The sequence below is a fragment of the Protopterus annectens genome, chromosome 13.part0 (assembly GCF_019279795.1).
Source record: "Protopterus annectens isolate FY-2018-M chromosome 13.part0, PAN1.0, whole genome shotgun sequence".
NCBI classification, from domain to species: Eukaryota; Metazoa; Chordata; order Ceratodontiformes; family Protopteridae; genus Protopterus; species Protopterus annectens.
The window spans coordinates 394,286,608-394,313,071 of record NC_056747.1 but is presented as its reverse complement, the minus strand read 5'-3'; the positions used below and the strand labels follow the sequence as shown (position 1 = coordinate 394,313,071).

At 39.6% G+C, this 26,464-nt stretch overlaps 1 protein-coding gene across 1 annotated transcript in view; it reads right to left on the bottom strand.

Moving 5' to 3' along the window:
- Positions 1-280: 280 nt before the first annotated feature.
- The window catches only part of GRIN3B (glutamate ionotropic receptor NMDA type subunit 3B), a 688,331-nt gene continuing 662,147 nt past the window's right edge, over positions 281-26,464 (bottom strand). The window contains exons 8-9 of the mRNA XM_044054013.1: positions 19,648-19,712; positions 281-1,193 (exon numbers count right to left, since the gene is read on the bottom strand). Of these exons, the coding sequence (XP_043909948.1) occupies positions 770-1,193; positions 19,648-19,712 (489 nt within the window). The 3' untranslated portion in view covers positions 281-769. The remainder of the gene's footprint in view (positions 1,194-19,647; positions 19,713-26,464) is intronic.

The following is a 26,464-nucleotide window of genomic DNA, read 5'->3' as shown; positions in this document are numbered from 1 at the left end:
AAAAGCCAAAAGACACAACAGCAGCCAACAAACAAGTGAGGTTCCCTACAACACACTTCATTGCTTCAGATAACACGTGAGCAGTTACTACAAGTCAGCCAAGGTATTGTTGCCCACTTTAAGCTGTTTTCCTGATGAAGTCTGCAACTTATCAGCCTCTCTGGTCTCTAGGCAAGAGCTCAGTGTTCTATGTTTCACTAGAACAACTACCAAGACACTGGAAAATCCTATGCTAGATATAAAATGTAACAAAAACAAACAATGTTATCTGTGATGAAAACTGCATTGTCTGTTAGGGATTGTTTTGCAAATAAAATGTAATTTCATTATTTTTAAGATATAAAAAAAAATCTGCATAGAAAGAACTATAAAACTGTACACATTGCAGGTATTATCCAAAGATGCATGTGAGTATATCAAGCCCACATATAGAGAAATGTATGAAACAAGCATACCCAGGTGTGGTAGCTGTTATAAAGTACATATTTTGTGGAGAAAGAAGGTTAAGTCCTGGATTTAAACTTATCTAACACAGCCTTTTTGCATCTCTCCCCATTTCAGCATAAACATGAGCAGAAGCCTTAGTGCAGGCAGTGGAAATGGGAAGGGTAGTCTTGGCCACGTTAGCCCTTGCTGAAGTAAGTTACCAAAATGTCACCTGTTAAGTCATTTGGCAGTTTATTTCTTCCCTGTAGCTAAACATTAAATCATTTTATTCTTTTGTTTAAAAAACACGAAACTCACTTTGTCCTAGTATTTGATAAGGCAGTCATCTATTCTCATTGCTTTGTCTGAGGATAGATTTTGCACAAATTTGCAGCTCCTCATCAGACTTATGTAAAGAGGCTTGGAGTTCACTTTTCCGGGTTAAGGCTTCCCTCAGCTGCTGTCGAATTTCCTCTATCCTCTGCTCTAGCTCTTTTATTTCACTGTCTACAGCATGTCTGTCATTTTCTTCATGGTCACTTCCAAGTCCGTCACTGTCCTGGACAGCACGTCCATTCCTGTAGAGACAAATGGCCATGCCTTTTTGGCCTGTAGTGATTGTATGAATGCTCTTGATGGTATCTAGCTCAAAATGCACCTTCTTTTGCTCTTTGGGTTGTAAGCGTCTTTGGTTATTCCACCCTGCCAATTTGATGGAAGGTCCTGGGTTTGGCTGCTCATCTTTCTCAATGTCTTGCAAGGTGGACCTTTAAAATGAAACACACACACAAAACAAATGAGCAATAAAGTAAAGAAAAAAAAAAGAAAAAGAAATACATTAATTGTGGGGTGCTGCTGATCAATAGGACTTCAGCTCTTTGCAATGACTCCTTAAAACCGAACAAGAAAATATAAGAAAATGCAACATGATATTTACGTATTAATGTGTAACATCACTGTGTGTCATTAGCTCTTATTTTGGACATGAATTATTAGGTAGTGCTATCTATTACCATGCAAGGAAATACATTCTGAAATGCTTTACTCCAACCATAACATACAGCTGAGCTGTAGGAATTGGATGTGCTACTTTTAGTGATGGATGTAGTTTACTGACAAGCAGAATGATGCAAACGGAACCTTTCAGCCTCAACTGGACAGAGCGTAAAAGATGCAACAGGATACAAATTCAAACATTAAATATTTTTAAACTGCTGTACCTAGTCTGATGTCTTTTTCCTGTATATAATAGGATGGAGTAATTATTTGCTTCCTTAATGTTTTTATGCTGCATTTGTTAACACAGAGAGTCAGTCCACTGTTTTTAACACCATCAGTGGGTTACATCCATGTCCTGTGGGACTACTGGTATATCTTTTTTTATTTTTTAAACATTTTTTGTCCCTGCTGCCTACCAATTATGAGTCCCCTTGCAGCCAACTAATCCACTTGTTCCTTCAACACAGACAATCAGAGCTGGCCTAGAAGGGCCATCATGTAGGCAGTCACCAGGGGTGGTTCAAGGGTCTTTCATTATGAACTTCATGGTCTGCATAGGCTCAGATTTCATAATGGAATTGGGATTGCAGTGGGCTGACAGTACATTTTGTCCTTCACTTCCAGAAGTGTTGATACCAGCAAGCATCCCTGACCCAATTTCTCAAGCACAGGTGGTGATTTCATAGTGTCCACCAGAGAAATCAAAACCACCCCATATGCTTACCAAGTGCCAGCAAACTGCCCCTACTAAGAAGAGGTGAGTGGGCCAGGCTCCTTCACTCCTCTCCCCTACTGCCTGGCTTTTCCAGTGCTGAGTGCTAGAAAACAAAAATGGAGAAAAACTAAGGGTAATACTGCTCAATGCCAGAAGTCTAAACCTCAAGATGCACGCCCTCGAAGCCCTCCTCAGTATGGAGAACATCGATGTTTGTGCTGTGACTGAAACCTGGTTCAAGGCTCCTGAGAGCACCCCAGCACTATCAGGTTATACGTTCCGGCCCCAAAATCCGGACCGAACTACAAAAGGAGGGGGAGTATCCATATTCATAAAGGATACCCACACCTCCAGGTTAGTGGCAACGCATCAAGCATCGGAGACCATCCAGGTGCAATTAACCATAGGTAAAACTGCCCTACAGTTTGTAACATGCTACAGACCACCTTCTCAAACTCAGGAAACCCACACAGCCTTCCTGAAGACACTGGAGAGTATAAATGTCTCTCCAAACACCATCATATTGGGTGACTTCAACTACCCAAACATAGACTGGGAACATTACTCAAGCCCCAACACCCTAGCCCAAAGGTTCCTTGAGTTCATAAACTCAAATGCTATGGAACAACTAGTCACCATTCCCACAAGAGGAGAAAATATACTAGACCTGATCATCACAAACATGGGGACAAAATGCTCCACACCGAAGTATATCCCTCATTGGTGAGATCAGACCATAAATTAATCTCACTGGAGATCCACATCCCGCCCCACCCCCAGCAAAAAGACTACAGTGAAGAACTTCTCAAAAGCAAACTTCACACTTCTTAAGACTGGAGTGGTATCCTTCAAGGCCCCCGAGCCAGTGGAAACCACAACCCACGCTGCTGAAACCCTTACAAATGCCTTCTACGAGCACCTCCAGGAATGTATGGATCAAGCAATCCCTAATAAAATCAAGACCTTTTCCACCAAAGGCAGGCGCCCAGTCTGGTGGACTCCAGCCATAAACAAACTCTACAACAAGAGGAGAAAGCTACTACATGACAGAGCAAAATTCCTAAATGGGAAGGCATCTCTGATCAACAAAAAACTACGATCACTCATAAAATCATCCAAGGCCAACTTTGAGAGAAAAATCGCTAATGACACAAAAGACAATCATAAAGCCTTCTTTAGCTATGTTAGAAACCTGGGTGGAAACTCCCAGATATGCTCAGAATTAGTCCAAAATGATAAAAAATGACTGAACCCACAGACATTGCCAACATACTGGCAGACAGGTTCAGTGCAAATTACCCCTCCCCCCCAAAAGGAGAAATATCTATCCCACCAGAGTCTAGACTCCCAAACATCTCAGATGCCCAGGTGAGAGCTGCTCTCTCTAAAGCAAAAAACACAGCATCAATGGGTCCGGACGGTGTCCCCGGCTGTGTGCTACACGAACTCAATGAGGAACTAAACCCACACATAAGGCTGCTGTTTAATCTTAGCCTTACTACAGGATACATACCCAAAGAATGGCGTACGGCAACTGTGGTCCCACTCCACAAAGGCGGTGCTTCTACGGACTCTGGAAATTACCGCCCCATAAGCTTGACGAGCCTTGTCTGCAAAGCTATGGAGAGGATCATAATGGAACTCATAAATAAAGACATTGGGGACCTACAGACACTGGATCCTACCCAATTTGGCTTTGTCAAGGGCAGATCCTGCCTCTTGAACTTGGTCGACTTTTTCGAAACAGTCACTAAGGCCATTGATGAGAGTAAGGCAGTTCACACAGCCTACCTTGACCTAGCAAAAGCATTCGACACAATACCCCACTCGGGCATCATAGAAAAGCTCACCAGCTTAGATGTAAACCCATATGTCATAAGATGGGTTGCAAACTGGCTCAAGGACAGAACACACAGGGTTAGAGTTGCTGGTGCCATGTCAGACTCTAAGCCAGTCACACGAGCGGTGTCCCACAGGGCTCAGTCCTGGGCCCCCTCTTGTTCGGCATTTATTTTTCTGAAGTGCAGGCAAACATAGGGGGATTGTGGCTGACAAAATTTGCAGATGACTGCAAACTGGGCACCATAATTGACACTCCATCAGACACAGACATCCTCCAGAAAGGTCTCATAGAAATGGATAACTGGTGCCAGAGCCAAGGCCTTAAGCTAAATGCCAAAAAATGTATAGTCATACCCTTTGGGAAAAACAAGGTAACCCCTAATTACCACATAGGTGGTAATCCATTAAACACGGAAGAAGTTATCAGGGACCTGGGGACCCAAGTTGACAGTACCCTCTCTTTTGACACTCACATTGCCAAAGTGGTTAGGAAGACCTTCTACATTGCCCACCTGATCATGAAGGGATTCACATCCAGATCAGGAGAGGTCATTGTATCCCTGTACTCTTCACTTATCAGACCAATGATTGAGTACAACGCCCCATTCGGAATGTACCTTACCCGACACCTGCAGCAGTTGGAAAGACCCCAAAAGTTCCTCACCAAAAGGATAAAGGGGCTCAAACATATGTCATACGATGCCCGACTGAAGAAACTCCAGCTCTATTCAGTCGCATACCGTCTGCTCAGAGGTGATCTGTGCCTGACATATAAGGCCATGTCCAACCCGGAATTAATGGACATGCTCCACCTCAAAAAATCCAAATCCACCAGAGCCACAAGAGCAAGAGACTTAAACCTCAACACGGATATAAATAGGACGTGCTGGAGGGACAGATTCATCACCCAGAGACTCCCTACACTATGGAACAGAATCTCAGTCCATGTGAGGCAGAGCCCCTCACTGACTCTGTTCAAGAGAAATCTTAACGAGTGGATGGGAGATCGTAGGTTTACCCCGGGAATCATCTCTGTATCACTGCTGGACAGAGGCACAGCAAACTAATGGGTATAGTATTCTCATCCTAAGGGGTGGTGAAAGCCACACACACTCTGGCTAGGCTTATAAATGCCCTAGGGCAGATAGCCTAGTATGAACCTATGAACCTGAGGCCACTAACTGACCTCCCCAAGCACGTGGTTTGCAGGCAGTGGTCCATTTTTCTGCCTCTCAGAACCAGAAAATATTGGTATATCTCTGAAAGTAAAGGACAATTGTACCAAAGTTTGCCTATTCAGTCTCTCCCCAGCCAGTATTACTAGAATCTACTGAGTAGAAAAGAACCAAGGAGTGTAACTATCAATTTCCCAGAGTTAGAGTCTCCTTCTGTTGTCCTTACAGAGAAGGCTATCAAGCCACTTATTGGTTTTGGTATGTAGCTCAATTCTTCTTAATTCTGAAAACAGTAGTGGGTGAGAAATTAAATTGAAAGATTTGGTCAAGTCAAATAACAAGGCATTTGTAAATGACCAAGCTTTATGTTCCGGTACATGAAGTTATTGAATGATGGCAGAGCATTGGCAATACTGCAGACACACTTGAAGCTGTGCTACTCATCACAAAGATCCAGGCAGACTGCTGTCTCCCATGATGATTAATTCAGTTTCCTGTTACCAAGTCAACGAATTATTTAAAAATAGAAACATGAATAAAAATTCTGGCTGGATCTTTGAACTGAGCGATGACAGTAGCTTCACTCAGCTTAGCAAGAACGGATAACAAAATGACCAGACTGTAGTTACTCAGGCAAATGTAAAGAGACAGAAGAGAATAGACCACTGTAAAATCTGACCAATTGTAGATGGGCTTCATTACAATGGAACTGCTTTTGGAAGGCAACTTTGCAAGGAAGATACAAACAAGTTTAGAAAATACTTCCTAGAAGTAAATGCGGGTAATCAATAGAGAGGATCCAAAGATGCTATAGGAAATTCTATATTTACTGGGCAAGCATGTGGATTACTGATAGCAGAGATATTAGTCGCTGTGAAAACTATGCAGAAATATTAGCCAATGTTTGTGGATCTGAAAAAACAAACCTGTTGACAATACAACAATTGAATCAGTGGTGAGAGCTGGAGTGATCATGACTTACATGGGAATTAAAAAATAACACAGTCAGAATGGTTCGTACATATGGCAGCTGAGATTTAATTTATTTAGGGTCCAGTAAGCTTGTGAAACAGTACAATCTGGACATGGAGCTGCAGCTGAAAGTAGTAGATCAAAGAATAATATTGTGTGGTTGTAATGGAAGGCATGAACCAAAGTGAACATGCAGCTGTCAAAGCACACTTCACTTCCTCTTAGCGCAAGAAATCTGGTCAAAGCCAAAAATAATGGTGGAACAAAGGCTCAAAAACAGGGACAGATTTTAAATATTGCTTTTGTAAACATGGAAGGTTGATAGAATAAGAGGTTTTGCATTAGTGTGCATTATCTTAATGATATGAAGTCTGAAACTCAAATGTTTGTCATTATTTAGAGACTTCAGTCCTCAATGATGTGCCAGAAAGCCATACATTTTATGAGGAACTAACCAAACATATGAGGGAAAAATCAGGATATTCTGCAAAAATCTGGACAGTTGAGAGCTATGTGTCAAAGCCAACAGGATGCTGGGTTATATCTTTAGGGGAACAGACTCTATGGAAAAAGGTGGTGATTCTTCTACTTTCTATATCCCTGGTCAGACCATAGCTGGAGTAACTTTTGCAGTTCTGGAGGCCATTTGGTGAAAAAAGAAATTAAGACACTGGAAAAAAATTCATGGGTAGATCCCATGGATGCTAAAAGAGATGAGTGGTAAGGACTATGAGAGAATGATGAAAAGGTTAAAGTTTTCTGCAGAGAAGATAAGAAAGAAAAACAGAGATATTATATCAGCTCACAAAATAGTCATCAAAAAAGAAAGAGGGAATTAGGATGGGGTAAGACATGAGCAATGGCCAGCACAGTGGTTAGCATTGTCACCTCACAGCAATAAGTTCTCCAGCTCGATTCTTGGCTGGGGTGCCTTCTGTGTGGAGTCTACATATCCTCCCTGTGTTTGTGTGGTTTTCCTCCAGGTGCTCTGGTTTCCTCCCACATTCCAAAGACATGCATGTGGAGTGTTTCTTCCCAGGTCACCGCTGAAAATTGGCTCTGTCCCAGTCAGACTTTCCCGGTAAACAAATGTTAAATAAATGCTAATTCCCTCCAAACCATTTCCAGTTCTATCTAACACCACTGTCTCACAAATATTCACTGACCTCCTAAAAGCCTTTGACCTAATCAACCACCAACTCCTTGTCTCTATTCTGAACATTTGTGTTGTATTAGTAGCATGTCCATCACCTGATTCCAAGACTTCCTGTTAAACAGATTCTTGAAAATTAAATTAGGCTGTTACTTCTCTCAGCTCACACCTCTGCTAATGGGAGAACACAAGGTTCTACCCTAGCTCCTTTCCTTTCTTCTTCTTCTGTATCATTGTCATTAATAAACTACTTCATAACTCAGGCTTTCTTTATTTATGCCAGTGACATAATCTTTAGGTCCAACAACAATCACACTATAATCACAACAGAACTGCATAAAAACCTTAGCTCCCTCAGTTCCTGGATCAGTAACCACAAGCTAATATTTATCCTCACAAAAACAAAAATCATGCTTTTTGACACCACCCAAAAACATACAAAAAAAAATTCACAAAATTCACTTAATATCACTACCTTTTGTGACACACCAACAGAAACAACCAACTCCTTCAAACACATTGGTTTGTGGTTAGACTAGTCACTAATACTCCATACCCATTTTGAGAAATCAAGGGCAAAAGTTAATTTCTCTTCTGGGTTATGAAACTCTAACCCTACCTATCCAACCCAGTCAGAGAAGCTACTAGGAAAAGGAATCCTTCTGGTCCAGCTTGAATATTGAAATATTGAAAATATTGTCTATATCCAACCATCCCATTGTATCCAATAGTAACAACTTCTCTCCTGCAAACAGCATGGTTTCTGACCTGGACAAAGCACCATGACTGCCTTTTGGACCCTGACAGATGATATTGGACAAATACAGACAAAAGTAACATTATCAACTTCACAAAAGCTTTTGATCTCATAGATTACCCTCTTCTTATGAATGCTCTCACTGACATAGGAATCAGACCTGACCCCTCCTTGGTTCAAAAACATTTGGTAAACAGATACTTCAAAATTATAATAGGAAATGGTCTCTCTCTGACATGGTCCAGCTTATCAAATGTGTCCCCCAAGGATATATCCTTTCTCCATTCTCTTCTCCATCTTCATTAATAAACTTATGATTTTCCCCACCTTCCTCTCATCCTGTATGCAGATATCATAGTTGATTACTGGTCAAGCCACTCCTACTACTCTAAACAACTCCAATCTGATTTGATCCTTCTCTCTCAGTAACTCCTTCAACACAACATATACCTGAATTTATCAAAAAACAAAACAATGCTGTTTAGGACTTCCCACAGACCCTCCCTAACTCCCATATTCCCATTTCTGACTTAACTGTATCATTGAAACCAACACCTCATCTACATACCTCTGGCTTGACCCGGCTCTGAACTTTCACTCCCACATGGGAAATACCAAGGCAGAAATAAACTTGTTGTTCTTCTGATCCAAAAAAAAAAAATCTCTCAATTTCTCACCTCCTCTGCCAGGCCTGGTATAGGTAAGGGAGTCTTGATCTCTCAGAGTAAGGCCTGCCTATCACTACCTCAGCCTCTGCAAAAATGCTAATTCCCTCCAAACCATTTCCAGTTCTATCTGTTGGTTTGTCATTAACTATTCTCCCCACAAACACCACTGTCTCACCTTAAATAAAGCCAAATGGCTACCTTTTAAGCAAACAGCCAACCTTTTTCTGAGGATATAACTCTTTTAGTTGCTATACTTTACCAGTTTACACCCTCCCCCCTCAGCAAAACTCCACGAGATAACATCTACATATAACCAGCATCAGTATTTTCAATCTGCACCCTTTATCCATGGTCAATCATTCAGTCCACTAGACATGCCTGTTTCATATGTACTCTCTCTGTTTAGCAATCCTTTCCCCACACCTCAGAGAAGTCTCCCCAATCTTTCCAATTTCAGAAAGAATCTAAGATCTCACTTACAGCAGCAATCCAAGTGAATCTTCTCTCTGAAAGGAGGCATTAGCTAATTTCTCTGCCATCTGTCAACCTCCTCTCCATTTTATTATGTACTAACTCTAAGCATTAATGACTTATACTTTAATATTCCCTAAAATGTACTAATTCAAACTCTTGTTTGAAGATGATGTTAATTTTACTTATATTTATATTTTGCTTTTACATAGTGCATTTTTACATATTTCCTTTGTATTTATCATAACTTTTATGTTCGTATTATGAATGTTATTTCCCTGGGCTATGCTTGCAAATGGTCATTTCTGATCATCGCATGACCTTGGTAAACAAACAAAAATAAATAAAAACACTGATGATGTTAATATTTTGAAACATGGCTAAAGAGCAATTATTGTAAACCAGTTCTGTCATGGTATAACAGTTTTTTCTGTAAGACACATTCTAACAAAACATCATGCGGAAGTGTTATGACCAGGGCTTAACGGATGGTTTAAAACTTATGATTCTTAGATCTTTAATGATAGCAACAATACTATAGAGTGTGTAACTGTGACAATAAAGATAACTCCCCATCACCACTACACACACACACACACACACACACACACACACCTACTCAGGGATTGAAAGATTGCCCCTTCCACCCAGTCTCAAAAGTTGGTGGTTCCCCATCTTTCTACATAAAATTACCTCTATTCTGCTAGGTGGATTTGCATCCTGCAAAAAAATATTTTTCATTGTTGACAGTGTGTAAGTCTGACACTAGGCTTGGAAGATGTCCCTTCCACCCAGTCTATAAAGTAGTCAGTTTGCCCATATTTCTGCATAAAATTCACTCTGTTCTACTAGGTGGATTTGCAGCCTGCAAAACATATTTTTAAGTCTTGAGAGTATATAAGACTGCAAAGAGGCTTGCAAGATTGCCCCTTCTACCCAGTCTTGAAATCCATTGGTTTCCCCATTTTTCCTTATAAAATTTTCTCTGTACTGGTATGTGAATTTGCAGCCTGCAAAATATTTTTCAGTGTTGACAGTATACAAAACTGCCTCTAGGCTTGCAAGATTGCCCCTTCCATTTACACTCAAAAGCTGTGAGTTTCCCCAGCTTTCTTCATAAAAAATATCTCAGTTCTGCTAGTGGATTTGTAGGCTGCACAAATATTTTTCATTGTTGACAGTATATAATATTGCCACTAGGTAAGCTACTAAAACCATCTGTGCCACTGAACTTGCAGCCAGTGCTACTGATAAAGAAAAAGGACACTTGATATGTTAATGTACTTTAGGCTTTTTAAAACAATTTTACTTTAATACACACGACTTTCTTGTCCATGAGCTGCTTGTCCTAGCTTTAATATACTGTATGTCTTTCTTACTATACATTTTATGCCACCTTACTACCTATCATGGTACTCTCACACTTCATTCACACTCACACAATACCAGCCACCCTACCTATACTCAGGATAAACCATCCTTCTTATCTATTTCCTCAAATTTATTTAATGTTCAACCTATTCACCTTTTTAAATACAAAGCATTTAAGCACAGTTCACTTTGACATAACCTGGAATAAGTTCATATACTTCATAAAAAACTAACTAATCATAAACCTGTGTTCTCTAACATCACTCTTTGTTGTTGTGAAATCCATCCCAGCCAAAGCCCCTCAGCCTCATCCATTCCACCATCCTCTGTCCCTAATTCCTATACTACACCCACAAAACGTTTCTTTACTTCCATTAACTTTTGTAGTATTCTAAAAAAAGTTACAGACCTACAAGCATGGTTAATTCATTACTCACTGGATATTAATGTTATTTCTGAAACATGGCTAAAACGTCATATAAAAAAAATTCTGAAATTCTATACCCTGGCTACAGTATAATTTGATATAACAAAGTACACAAAAAGGGAGAAGTGTTGCATTTATATATAATAACTGTTCAAGTTTCTAACTCCTCAAAATGAACATACCAGTCTTCCAAAATGCAGAGCTTCTTAGTCCTCTTCTCAGTGTTAATAAACATAAGAAGTTGCTATTTAACACCAGGTAATAATATTAGCTTATTAGAAGAAAGTCCTTGCTGGATCACTACAAATATTACTCCTGAAACCATTATCTTAGGCAACGTTAACAATGACTAGTTATCTGTGACATCTAACATGGCAACAGCTAGTGTTAAACTGTATGGGTTCAAGCAGCTGATCTCTTCCCCTACTCGACCCAACAAAGCGAATAATAAAAATGTTATCCTTGACTGGATACTTGTCTCTGACCCCAGCAAGTATGCTATTTCAAGGGTTCTAAATGATTCCCTTAGTAATCATCATCCTATATTCACTAATAGAGAAATCACCCACCACCTAAAAAAAACATCAATTCAGAACTACCCAAAATCTTTCTAGCTTTCATCCTGATATACTCAATAATCTACTAAAATCCATCAACTGGTTTCCACTCAAATCCCTATCGCTAGAAGAAGTTGTCAACAAATTCATCAATATATATTCTTCCCTAGCCCCTACCAGAAATAAAAGAGTAAAAAACACTCAAACCCCTTGGCTGTCTCATTCTACAAGAATTATCATGCAAAAACATGATAAATCAAGGAAACCATGGTACAAAGATAAAACCCCTCAAACCTTAAATCTATACATGAAGTTACTTAACCTCATCAAGAAGCAAAATCACCTAGACAAAAAGAATATTAGTCTGACCCACAAGATAATCATAAAAAAATCTAAAGAAATTCTGGAGCTCAGTTAAGGAAACTTTTCAGCCTGGATTTCCTTCCTCACCAACCCCCATATGCATACTTATTCCCCTCGGAAACAGCTACCAAATTTAACACTTTCTTTATTGACATCATAGCCTGTCTCACCGCCAGCTCTCCCAATTATTTACTCTACCTAAAAGCTCTACTAGTGCTGGCATCCATGGGTACAGTCTCCAACTTGTCTCCACATCATATGTTAAACACTTACTAAAGAAACTTAAAACCTGTTGTGCTGATACTCTCCCTGATGAGTCCCTTAAGCTTGCTGCAGACTCTATAGCACATCCAGTCTTGATTCTCATTAGCAGGTCTATTTAAGTCTTTCATGTACCTGCCCCGTGGAAACAAATTCTTCATTATCCCCCTCCATAAAGGAGGTAACTCATTTGAAATCTCTAACTTTAGGCCGATTACCATCTTGTCCCCCCCCCCGTCTAACATCCAGGAAAAGTGTATTCATACGCAACTCTTTCAGTACCTCTTGCAAAATGATCTCATAACCCCTACACAACATGGTTTCCAACGAGGCCATAGCACCAATACAGCTCTCCTCAATGTTTCCAACACCATTAATAAGGCTAGAGGCTAAGGAAAGTGTATCTCTTCTGTTTTTCCAGATCTCTCAAAAGCCTTTGACACAGTGTTACATGAGGAATTTCTGTCTCAAATGTCCTGTCTGAGCCTTTCCAAACAAATAATTCTGTGGTTCTCTAACTTCCTGTCTGAAAGATATCAATTCGTCAAATGGCGCTCTTCTTTTTATCCTAGTTAAAATGGGTGTTCCTTGAAGCTCTATTTTTGGTTCACTGCTCTTTAACGTTTTTATTAATAACCTATATACCTACTCTACACAAGCTTGCCTTATTCAGTATATATATATCTCTCATCTGCTCATCTGACAACCTACTACAACATTTACTTAATCCCAGAAAGACCAAACTACTACTGCTACTATTTTTTCCAAAGCCCCATGCCAAAGCTAAAAGTGAGTTCCACATTACCTCTTTAACAATACACCTATTGTAGTAGTTACCATACCAAATTTCTTGAAATCACCATAGTTGACAACTTAGTTTGACCTTCGCATATAAAACTGTATAAAACTAATTACTCTAAAGCTGAGTCTACTATATAGAGCAAAAAAAATCCTTACTCCTTCTAGTAGAATCACATTAGCTAACACCTATCTTTTACCGCCTCTTCTCTCTCGCTCACCTATAACATCCAGATGTCTCAAATCACAGCTGGAGCAATGCTATAATAACACAGCTAAATTTGCAGCAAACCTGGCACATGGAGCTCATCATTGCTCTAAATTACTCTCTCCACTCTAAGGGCAGACTTGTATCTTTTTATTTTTATTTCCTAGCATAGTAGACAATTCTTCTAATACCTTTGAATATACTGATTGTCATATTTAATCATCATTTTTTTTATTCTTTTTAGTTTTACTTCATTGGTGCCTCCTCATGCGTTATTGTATCCTGTGTATTCCAGTATCAAACTGTATGTATGTATGTTTTTTCAGTTTCATTTGCATTAGTGTTTAATCTGATGTTATTTAACGCTCTGGAGCTTTTCTCCTTGGGCCTCCACTGAAAATGGATATTTATTACCCAGTCAGACTTTCTCAGTAAGCAAATGTCAATAAATAATTACAGAAACCCTGGAACACATTAGAATTAATGAAGTAAATAGAACTCCAAAATCAAGTGCTAATGGCCTACAATCATACATTTCTTGCATGAAACACAAGAAGGAACAGCAACAACAGCTGTGAACTTGAATTTACAGGAGATATACTGGAATAATAATGATTCTTCATTAGTAATGAAATTATTCACAATTAATGTACAGGAGCAATATTTTTTATAGATTGTAAATAAATCTGCCAGAGACTAGAACATGTTCCTAAGGAGGTATTTATTACTTCATGTCAAGTTTTACCACCTTTGATGTGCTGGGATCATGGGGTTATAAAGGTTAAACGTCTGCTAGATAATTCTGCCAAACTGAAATATAAACCAATGCACAGGTAATTAATAACAGTTACATGTACGCAACACAAACACGGTGTAAAACTAATAAGAGTGATTCATTTAACATAAAGATGGCATAAGAAATGGGACAAACCTTGAAAGGGAAATAAAATGTTTAAAAAAAAAAAAAAAACACTGTTTAACAAAAGGATCTAGGCACTCAAGGTTGTGAGGATATATTTTGATACAAACAACATACTTAGTTAAGATGAGATAAAAAATATAAGAAATGGAAATGAGGTTAAACTATAACTTTGAAAACTGAAAAAAAGTGGAAAATGTTGAGATAAGTTTATATAAAAATTGTGGCTGGAATTCAGAAAGGGCAACTATGAGTGGTAAGCCTGAACATAAGCAGCCAACCACTCTCAGACACCCTTTCCAAATTAGAAACAGACCCACCGCAATGATTTTATACAGCTGGTAGACTCACCAAAGAGAGTTGTTTCCACAGTCATGCAAAATGTTAATGAGGCATTCTGTGGGAGTGACTAATGTTAATTAGTCATGTGCTATCTCCCAGAAAAGTCTGTGGTAAGGGATTTATGTTGTTGAGTGATTGAGGGAAACTCAGCTGTATAAATTAGCATGACTTAAGCATCATATTCTCCCATTATTTCAGATTGGAGTGACCATGTTGCAGGTAAGTGCTGGGAAGTCCAGAAGAGTAGCAATGATGGAGGTATGTGTGTGTGTTGTGTGTGTGTGTGCCTCAGTGAACACAGTAGGGGAGCTAGTTAGGGGGTTGGAGGGGATTGGTAGTGCGTGCGTGTGTGTGTGTGTGTGTGTGGGGGTGACTGCATCCATCGGTACATTTAAGTAAAAGCGGCCTATGTCATGTACATTGAATATCTGTTGGTTTGTGCATAAATGGCTTGCATGTGTGTGTGGGGGGAAGTGAATGGGAGGGGTGTCTGGCCAATGAGATGCATGGGCTGCAAGTGGTAATTACCACCAAAAAAGTGCCATTTGGCACTGGAGGTAATTACACCTGCTTCAGTTATATGCAAATTAACTGATAATAAAGGTTTCCTCATTGTAGCTAATCATGTCTCTGAATTGGATTTTATTCAACTGTGTAAACTGCAACTTGCAGTGGTAGCAGTTTATGCCAATGTAAGAGATTCTTTCTGACTACTTGGGATAAACCATAAAAGAAATTATTTTATAGATATAAAATATGAGGCAAGAGTAAAGACATGCAAATAGAAAACCGTGTGGGTTATCTAAAACCTTTTCTCATACACAGCAAAGTATAGATAGAGTTACAAAATCGTATGTAATATGGTTTGGTTCCCCAAAGGTGGAGGTAATTTGTGTTAGTAACAATCATATGACTTTGAATACTGAAATTAAAATAGATTATGTTGAGAAAGTACTAAGCAAACTGGACAGTATTGAAGCAGAGGTGGGAGACAAAATTCGTAATAATTATCTGAAACCAATTGACTGTGAAGTTAGAGTACCATTACATCTGTCATTCTCTAGGTCATTTAAGTATGGACAGATTCTTCAAGACGGGGAACATGAACTTTAAGGGAAAGGGAAATGGGGCTAACCCAGAGTCATAAAGTCTAGTAATCACATTTCTTGTTATAAAAAACAAGTAAACTACAGCAACCTAGTATTAGAACAACTAGTTTTGGTACCTCTATCTGTGGTAAATGTACTTTTTGTAAATACATTGATGTATCCAATACATTTATACAACCAGACAATGGCAATCATTATGTTTTTAAAGGTAAAGCTAATTGTGACACTAAAAACTTAGTTTATTTAGCTGTGTGTGACTTGTTCAAAAATTTATATAGGAAAAACTAATAGGCGACTTAAGGAACGAATTAGAGACCATGATTACTGTGCCAATAAGGGACATAGTTATAGTGCCTTAGCTAAACCTATACTAGAGAAAGCCACTAACCATTGGTTTAAGTTTATGGCAGTAGAAGTAATTTATGAAAGTTTTAGGTTGGGTGATATTACTAATGTCACAGAAGGGAAAGAATTAAGATGGATTCTTAAAACTATCAGTATATAGAGGTGCACGTTTGAATGAATCAGTATCGCTTAAGCCAGTTCTGAAAAAAAGAAAGCTTCTTAAATAAGTATACTGCTATGTGTGTTTTTATGGCAATAGCCTTTTATGGTTTCTGTTGTAAAAGAAAGCTGTACCTTTAAACTTTTTATGGCTATTATACTTGAATGTTTTTTATTGGTACATATTTAATTAATTGCATTTTAAATATTTGAGATGCTGCTGACTTTTTTGTATCGTCTGAAGAAGTGATTTTATCGCGAAATCGCTCATCTGTGTTCGAATAAAAGTCTATTTGGATTTTACACTGCTCTTTGCCATCTGCTTTTTATTGGTTTGCTGTGGTGCTGTGTTCTACATTTTTGTTCATACTACCTGGTTTGTGGGTGAGCACAGCTTTACAGTCAGCAGGACTTGTTTTACCATATTTCTTTGCTGTCTTGTGTTGCTGCTGACTGACACGGCTGAAAGTATCACTGGAAATGCAGAAGCCGTGCCACAGGCTGATTCTATTGGCAACTCTAGTCAAAGGAGGCGACTACAAAGTTCCTTAAATATACAAGGTAATCCTTTGTTAACTGAGAATATGGATGTTTCTGCACACAGTTTAATAAGTGAGCATAATGAAAGTGCACATATGAAAGACTTGTTTAAACACTTGGAAAATCATCTATATAAGTTAAAGAGACTTCAGTGTCAGAGACTGCATTTTGAAGTCTGCTGTGTGCTGAAAGTTGTTCCTAGAGGGCTGAGGGTGTTGAATATGCCCTCATATGGAACAACGTACCCGGAACCTTTAAAAAAATGGCAAAGAATTAATTTAGAGACAAGTTTTTCTTATATTAAGTTGCTCGTTTATTTTTTTGTGCCTGTAGAGCAACAAATTTGTGAAGATATCAACAAATTACAAAAAGAACTGTATAGCCTTAATATTGATGCACAAGTAGATCTTCAAATGAGTGAGTTAATTCAACAATTAACACCTGTATGAAACTAAGCTATTAGCTCAAAAAAAAAAAAACTTCAGAGACATTGTTGATTTCCAACAACAAAATGTGTTTGCTTAGCCAAGAGAGCAGCGTAAAGAGCCAGTACAACCTAGAATTTCTAAGGCTACTAACTCAGAGGAAGTTTCCTCTATTACTCAAAATAATAGTTCTGTTAATGCTTCAACAGTGGTGCAGGAATGTGCTGTTTCTTCACCTAATGCTAACACCTCCACATACAACACACCTTTGGTGGTCCCTCCCCCAACTGAGCAGCAACTTAGTAGAACTACTCTTTCTCCAGAACAGGTAGTATGGCCTAAAACACTGAATATTTCTGGTGACTCTGTTTTTTTGGGTCTCCCTTTACCCTGCAAATTCCAACGCAAGGAACTTAAAGATGTGAACATCAAAGGAAAGAAATTCAAGAGAAAGAACTCCTGCTTTTTATTGGTTTGCTGTGGTGCTGTGTTCTACGTTTTTGTTCATCAGCATACTTGTGTTGAAACATGTTTCATATCTACCTGTAATAGAATGCTCTCTAATAATAACAGCTATAAATAAAAAAGTATATTGTGTTGTAATTTATGTAGACCTATCTCTGCCTTTGATAAGGTCATACATAGAACACCGATCAAGAATTAGAACAACTAGGTATAGATGTACTCTTGATAAGATGTATAGCTGTATGGCTTACAAATAGGACATGGCAAATATCATATAGCAAATGGATAGGTGATGTTTTAGGTTAGAATTAGGGTGTCCCTGAGAACTCTGTATAGGGTCCATGCTTTCTTAGTTTACATCTTTCTGATTTATGTTTTTCATTTCAGGTATTCTGAGTCTATATGCAGATGACTTGAAAATGGGAAAACTAATCACTTCTGATATGCATTGGCCAAGTCTCCAAAAAAAGATTAAATTGGCCATTTGGGCACAGGAAAATAACGTGCTAATAAAAACATCAAGAAAGTAAGCATGTAACCTGGCTTGATGGGTTCAGAGTAATGGAGTCCTTCATGAAACCAAAGTGACTGGGTTTCTTGTTAGCAGCCCTGACAGAGAAGCCAGGCAGGAAGTGGAAGAGTAAAGGGGTGTGGCCCACTCACTTCTCCTGGAGGGGTGGGAGGGGTTTATATGCACTCAGGTTCACATACTGGAGACAGGATAGACCACCACTTGTTCTCCGAAGAGAGGTGTAGGGCAATTTGCAGAAAATGCCCCTTGTAGATATCAGGGGATGTTCTCTGCAAGATGGCCCTTTGCATTCCTTTTCCTGATGTCTAGTGAAGTGTAGGATTAGGGTTGAGGAGAAAAATGAAAAAAGAAAGTGACCAGCCTCTAATCACTGTGTAAATGATGGCCCCTCCTGACTGTCCTTCAGCCCAGTGAAGGGGAATGAATGGGCCTGTTGGCCAGGAGGGAGCTGATGGTCAAGAAACATTGGGGTTTAAGAAGCCCACAAAAAAAAAAAAACTTTTACAGGTGAAATTTAGAAGACATGGATTAAAGGATGAATATTTAATGCAGTATACAATGAGAGAAACTGGGGATTCATTTGATGACTTGGGTGTACTGATTGATTCACCTTTGAACTTTCCTGATCAGATCAACTAATTGGTTAATAATAGCTATAACACTATAGGCTGCATAAAAGATTCATAAAGTCTAGGAAATCAAAATTGATGAAATCATTGTTTGCAAGTTAAATTAGACTGAACAGAGTATGACATAATAATATCTAAACCTTATAAAAATAGTATAAGTAAATTAGAAAGAGTACAGTTGAAATATATCAAAGACATCCACAGATGTCAGAGTTTAAGTTATGAAAGTTTAAATATTTGAACTAGTGCAGTGTCTCATACAGATACTTCAGAAGAGACCTTATTTAGGCCTACCAGGCACTTAGAGACAACTACCTCTGGAAATGTTTGGGATCATCAAAGTGTAGCAAAGAAGCATTGTTTAACCTATGTATGAGATCACGTAAGTATGAGACATGTATTAATTGGCACCCTGAGAGAGTAACTGAAGCCTGGAATAGACTTTCAAATTATATTAAAGCAATCACTATTTTAGATATTGTTAAAAGAAGTTTAGACACTTTTTATGAGGACACTGTTTTGGTATATCGGTAGGCCATAAGGGCATTTTGCCCATGTCTGACATATTGACATGCCTATATAAGTATGAATCTGCATTCTGTGGTAATGCCAACCTGAATTACAGTCATGCTTCAGTATGCCTATCAAATATGGCTACTGTGATATGCAAAGCTTGGTAGATGTGGACAGACATCTTAGCCTGATTTGTTGCTTGCTGGGTCTCTTGTGTCCACCAGGAGTCAGTTAAGAAGCAAGTTGTGTTACCTCCTTTCCCCCAGGATCAGTTAGCAAGCATCAGCCACTCAGTCTTACCCTCCCTTACTGAATCATTTAGCACCTGGGTGGTTAACTGAGTGTGTGTCAGCGGGTTGGAGTCATGGCTCATCCCTCTGCACCATGGAACCCAGAGACCAGACAACTTATTTATAATGTTCATTCTGCTTTAAAGGAAACCATCATAATTAGTTTTAATCACAACACAAAGGCTATTGTGAATTTCAAATTAAGAAAATGTGTACCTCTTTTCAGTTTTTGCTTTTGGAATCTTGTCCTCAAAATTCATATTCAGAGCTCGATGAATTTTCTAAACAAAAAAAAAAAAGTTCAGAAGCAAAGCAGTTTAATAATCATATAGGAAAGGATTGGAAACAAATGACTGATAATATTTTTCATAAATACTGCTAATAAGTGAGCATGAAGTGGATTGTTTAAGCTATTTCATACTTTCATGGACACTTGGCATGTGTACAAAATACTTTAAAAAGTCTGAACAAGATGAAAATGAGGACCGTCAAGGGCTATAGCATCCCTTTACTGTTAAAGCTGTGTTAGAAATTTTTTAAACTCAAAGAAAATGATGCATCTGTTGGAGTTTTGGCTGGTTCCCTCTGCCAAATGGCAACTATAGCATCCACAAAATTAAAAAATATAGGAAAGATGATTATAGTGTTCTGTCACAGTTAGAATATATATTGTGGCACTTTGTAATTTAAGTGCTGTGATGTACTTTTCATTTCAGCTCATTAGAATTATGTGAACATTACCATAATAAAAATGTGCAAAGTTTTTATTAAGGATACACCCACATTCTTCCAGTGCGTCCCTCACTGACATCACTTGAGGAATACTGTAGGGTGTGTTTATGCTCCATGATATGTTGAAATATCACCAAGGATAAAGTTCAGTGAACATTTCAGTGATGAAACACAGTGAGAAGTACAGTTTTAGGAAGGATTTAACTTTAAATATTGTGCCACAAAACAGGCACAAACAGGAAGAAAATGCAGGATGGCAGTGGTGCTACCCCATGATGTGGTTTATATGGCAGGATGGCAGTGGTGCTACCCCATGATGTGGTTTATATGGCAGGATGGCAGTGGTGCTACCCCATGATGTGGTTTATATGGCAGGATGGCAGTAGTGCTACCCCATGATGTGGTTTATATGGCAGGATGGCAGTGGTGCTACCCCATGATGTGGTTTATATGGCAGGATGGCAGTGGTGCTACCCCATGATGTGGTTTATATGGCAGGATGGCCGTGGTGCTACCCCATGATGTGGTTTATATGGTAAGCTGAAAAGTGAGACAACACTAAGTATCTTAAGGCCTGCCTCCATCTTTTGGAGAGTGGATATACATGCATTGCTTAAACACATTCCAATTCTTAGTGTGAACAGGAAGCATCATGAGACAGATGTGCCACACAATGCATCAAGAATTCTGAACAGAAAAAGTTTCTTGTTTGGCTGTGGGAGCACATGTAGCTTCAGTTCATGCATTCTTTTCAGGGAACAGGAATGCAGAATGACTGTGCAGCCATGGAAAATTTCACTTATTTGCTCCTCTGATTGTCACTACCAGTTCTTGTTTCTTGGTCCCTTATTTCCTGTGGCTCAGACTGCTATATTGTTATTGGCATTAAACATTTCTACTAAAATATACAGCTGAAATTCTGCCCTGTTTAAGGGAGGAAATCTGAAGGCACCCAAGCAGGTGACATATGCATTGAATGAGAGGACTTGGGCAACCTAGATGGGGGGGGGGGCAGATTAACATAATGGAGTCTGTCAATAATAGTCCTGGCCAGTCTAATCTATGATAATATATTGTTTTTAAAGTTTGCTGACTATTTTTTTCACCACTGTGTAAACAAAGTACAAGAGTTGGAAAGCTTATCTGGTTTAATGTCTGCTGCAGATGCTGTTCTTTCCCTTCTGTGGGTGAATACTATCCCCTTTTGATCCTGGTCTGTTCCTTCCCTTCCCTGAATAATTACTGTCCACTAAGGACACTGCTCTGACCCATTCATGGGTGAGTACTATTCCCTATGGATACTGCTCTGTCCCATTTGTGGGTGATTACTAGCCCTGTGGACACTGCTCTGTCCCATTTGTGGGCGAGTGCTATCCCCTATGGGTACTGCTCTTTGCTATTCATGAGTACTATCACCTATGGATGCTACTCGGTCCCATTCATGGGTGAGTACTATTCCCTATAGATACTGCTCTGTCCCATTCATAGGTGAGTACAATCCTCTATGGGTACTGCTCTGTCCCATTCATGGGAGAGTCCCATGTACTACAGATGATAGCTAAAAATATAAATGGCAACAGCCACACATTGGGAAAAAAAAAAACAAAGAAACTGTAACACTGTCATAAACTTTGTTGACTGGTGCCGGGAACAAGCCCTTTTGTTTAAACCATAAAGACTTCATCAGTTTTTAAAGTTCTCTGACTCTCTTTTCCATTACTGTGAAAGGAAGGACAAGAGCAGGAAAGCTTACATGGTTTGCTGTCTGCAAAAGATGCTGCTATGTCCCTTCTTTGCAAGAGTACTACCTGTATGCATACTGCTCTGTCCCATTCATGGGTGAGTACAATCCCTTATGAATACTGCTCTGTCCCATTCATGGGTACTATCCACTATGGATACTGATATGTCCCTTCTCTTGCTAATACTAACTCCATATGGATGTTGCTCTGTCCCCTCCATGGGTGACTGCTGTTCCATATACATGCTTCTCTGTCCCTATCATAGGTGAGTGGTACCCATAATGGATGCTGTTCTTTCCCTTCCCTGGGTGAATATTATCTCATATGGATGATGTCCTGCTCTTTACAGAAGTGAGTGCTATCCACCATGGGTGCTGTTCTGTCCCTCCATGAGTATTATCCACTATGGATACTAATCTGTCCCTTCCCTTGGTAGTACTATCTCCATATGGATGTTGCTCTGTCCCATCCATGGGTGAGTGCTGTCCAATATAGGTGCTTCTCTGCCCCTATCATAGGTGAGTGCTGTCAACCATGGATGCTGCTTTACCCCTTCACTGGGTGAATATTATTCCATATGGATGATGCCCTGCCCTTTACATAAGTGAGTGCTATCCACTATGGATTCTGTACTGTCCCTTTTCTAGGTATGTTCCTTGTGAATGCTGTTCTGAGCCTTCCATGGGTGAGTACTGTGCCCTATAGATACTGCTTTGTCCCTTCCATAGGCAGATAATATCTATTGTATGGATAATGCTCTGTTACTGCCATAGGGGAGCACTGTTGACTATGGCTGCTCCTCTGTCTCTTCCCCACATGAGTGGTATCCTATATGGATGATGCCCTGTCCTTTAAATAGGTGAGTGCTATCCACTATGGATGCTGTTCTGTCCCTTGCCTGGGTGAGTATTTCACCCTTGAATACTACTCTCAGCCTTCCATGGGTGAGGATTATCCCCTATGGATATTGCTCAATCCCTTTCATAGGTGAGTATTATCTGATGTGTGCATAATACTCTGTACTTCCATGGACAAGTACTGTCCACTATGGATGCTCTTCTGCCCCTTCAGTGGTTGTGTACTATGTTGTGTGAGTGTTGCTAGATGGGGGGGGGGCAGATTAACATAATGGAGTCTGTCAATAATAGTCCTGGCCAGTCTAATCTATGATAATATATTGTTTTTAAAGTTTGCTGACTATTTTTTTCACCACTGTGTAAACAAAGTACAAGAGTTGGAAAGCTTATCTGGTTTAATGTCTGCTGCAGATGCTGTTCTTTCCCTTCTGTGGGTGAATACTATCCCCTTTTGATCCTGGTCTGTTCCTTCCCTTCCCTGAATAATTACTGTCCACTAAGGACACTGCTCTGACCCATTCATGGGTGAGTACTATTCCCTATGGATACTGCTCTGTCCCATTTGTGGGTGATTACTAGCCCTGTGGACACTGCTCTGTCCCATTTGTGGGCGAGTGCTATCCCCTATGGGTACTGCTCTTTGCTATTCATGAGTACTATCACCTATGGATGCTACTCGGTCCCATTCATGGGTGAGTACTATTCCCTATAGATACTGCTCTGTCCCATTCATAGGTGAGTACAATCCTCTATGGGTACTGCTCTGTCCCATTCATGGGAGAGTCCCATGTACTACAGATGATAGCTAAAAATATAAATGGCAACAGCCACACATTGGGAAAAAAAAAACAAAGAAACTGTAACACTGTCATAAACTTTGTTGACTGGTGCCGGGAACAAGCCCTTTTGTTTAAACCATAAAGACTTCATCAGTTTTTAAAGTTCTCTGACTCTCTTTTCCATTACTGTGAAAGGAAGGACAAGAGCAGGAAAGCTTACATGGTTTGCTGTCTGCAAAAGATGCTGCTATGTCCCTTCTTTGCAAGAGTACTACCTGTATGCATACTGCTCTGTCCCATTCATGGGTGAGTACAATCCCTTATGAATACTGCTCTGTCCCATTCATGGGTACTATCCACTATGGATACTGATATGTCCCTTCTCTTGGTAATACTAACTCCATATGGATGTTGCTCTGTCCCCTCCATGGGTGACTGCTGTTCCATATACATGCTTCTCTGTCCCTATCATAGGTGAGTGGTACCCATAATGGATGCTGCTCTTTCCCTTCCCTGGGTGAATATTATCTCATATGGATGATGTCCTGCTCTTTACAGAAGTGAGTGCTATCCACCATGGGTGCTGTTCTGTCCCCTCCATGAGTATTATCCACTATGGATACTAATCTGTCCCTTCCCTTGGTAGTACTATCTCCATATGGATGTTGCTCTGTCCCATCCATGGGTGAGTGCTGTCCAATATAGGTGCTTCTCTGCCCCTATCATAGGTGAGTGCTGTCAACCATGGATGCTGCTTTACCCCTTCACTGGGTGAATATTATTCCATATGGATGATGCCCTGCCCTTTACATAAGTGAGTGCTATCCACTATGGATTCTGTACTGTCCCTTTTCTAGGTATGTTCCTTGTGAATGCTGTTCTGAGCCTTCCATGGGTGAGTACTGTGCCCTATAGATACTGCTTTGTCCCTTCCATAGGCAGATAATATCTATTGTATGGATAATGCTCTGTTACTGCCATAGGGGAGCACTGTTGACTATGGCTGCTCCTCTGTCTCTTCCCCACATGAGTGGTATCCTATATGGATGATGCCCTGTCCTTTAAATAGGTGAGTGCTATCCACTATGGATGCTGTTCTGTCCCTTGCCTGGGTGAGTATTTCACCCTTGAATACTACTCTCAGCCTTCCATGGGTGAGGATTATCCCCTATGGATATTGCTCAATCCCTTTCATAGGTGAGTATTATCTGATGTGTGCATAATACTCTGTACTTCCATGGACAAGTACTGTCCACTATGGATGCGCTTCTGCCCCTTCAGTGGTTGTGTACTATGTTGTGTGAGTGTTGCTCTGTCCCTTTACTAGGTGAGTATTTTCCCCTATGGATGCTGCTGTGAGCCTTTCATGGGTGATTATCATCCCCTATAGGTACTGCTGTGTACCTTCCATAGGTGAGTACTGTGATGATGTGAGGTATTGCCAGCTATGCCAGGAAAAGTAGAGCAGTGGATGTGTAACATATGCCAGCAGAGCTAGTTGGAATTTTGTAAAGAATTATATGTCATTTGTATTATCAAACTGATTTGTACAGACGCTTGTGTTGAAAAATGTATTTGTAAAGTTGCTTGTGTTAAAAATGTACCAACAGTAGGTCCTGACTGTATTGTAACTGAATTATTTATGTTAACAGAGGATACTGGAAGAGAAGAGGTTAATTACAGTCCAGCTGCAGCTAACTTTGAAAAATGTTCTGAAATTAAATTACTGGGCCTTGGCCATAAAGATGTTATCTCACAGTTTTGAATGAATCCAGAGACACAGTGTCTGTAAGAAGTATGGTTTGTTATTCTCTGTAGGAAGAGCAGAAGTGCTGAAATGGTTTTATTAGCTTCCAGATGCTGCAATAAACTTTAGCAAAGCTCGACATATGTATTGTAACACATATGTGTTAAATCCTGACGGTGTCTTGTGATGGGTAGCAGTATGGAAAACAGAAGTCAGATGACCAGATGTATGTGATGTAATTCTGTAATGTAGGATGAAAAATTCTATTTTAATACTAGATGAGACTGAAGTCTCGGAGCAGTCTGTTTTTGTAACCAGACAAGGAAGGACCCCTCATCTATTTCATCTTTCTTTGTTCTAGTAAGTGAAACAGGGAATACTAATTCTTTAGATTAGTCAGGAAAATATAGTGAATTTAGTTAAGTACTGTTTTTCTGTATCTGTGTGAATCTATTCATCTGTGTTATTTTAATATTTCCTATGACTGAAACTCTCATGTTTATTGCAAATAGATATTCTGTGTTTTCATGTTCTTTTATTATTTATTATTAAATATATTTAAACTTTTCATTGTGGCTGGTCCTTTGGAGAATATTTTAACCTTTAAGAGTATTCATATCTGTTTGGTAACTCTGTGGCCATGCCAGAAAGCCTTACTGCATTGGCCAAGCACTATAATTTGTATTAATATTAGTTTCACTCACTATAATTGATACCCGTGTAAGAGCCTAAAAGTAGCTGGCTTTAGAGTGTCTGGTGGCAATGTAACTACTTTATAGTCTGGGCAGAAGGGGGCATTGCTAGTAAATCAGTGCCAGCCTTTCCCAGGTGTGTGTGTGAAAATCAAAACTTCAAGAGTGTGTGTGTGTGTGTGTGTGTGTGTCAGCTGCTTGGATCAGGGACACAAAGCACTGGTTTCACAGAGAGAGACTGGTGAAGGACTTGGCTTGGACAATCGACTGAGGACTCAACTCTACAACTGTGCCATTGGGGATTCTTAATGGGGATCTGGAGAGAGAGAAACCACACCTGGACTGTGTGTTCCCTGTGTGCTCTTAAGGGAAATTGTGCTTGATGCAGAGAGCTGTAATGGAAATACTGGTTGTATAAATTTTTGTTCCAAGTGAACATCTTTCTCCAGTGTCTGTGGTGAGGATGCCTTGATTACTGGCCCAG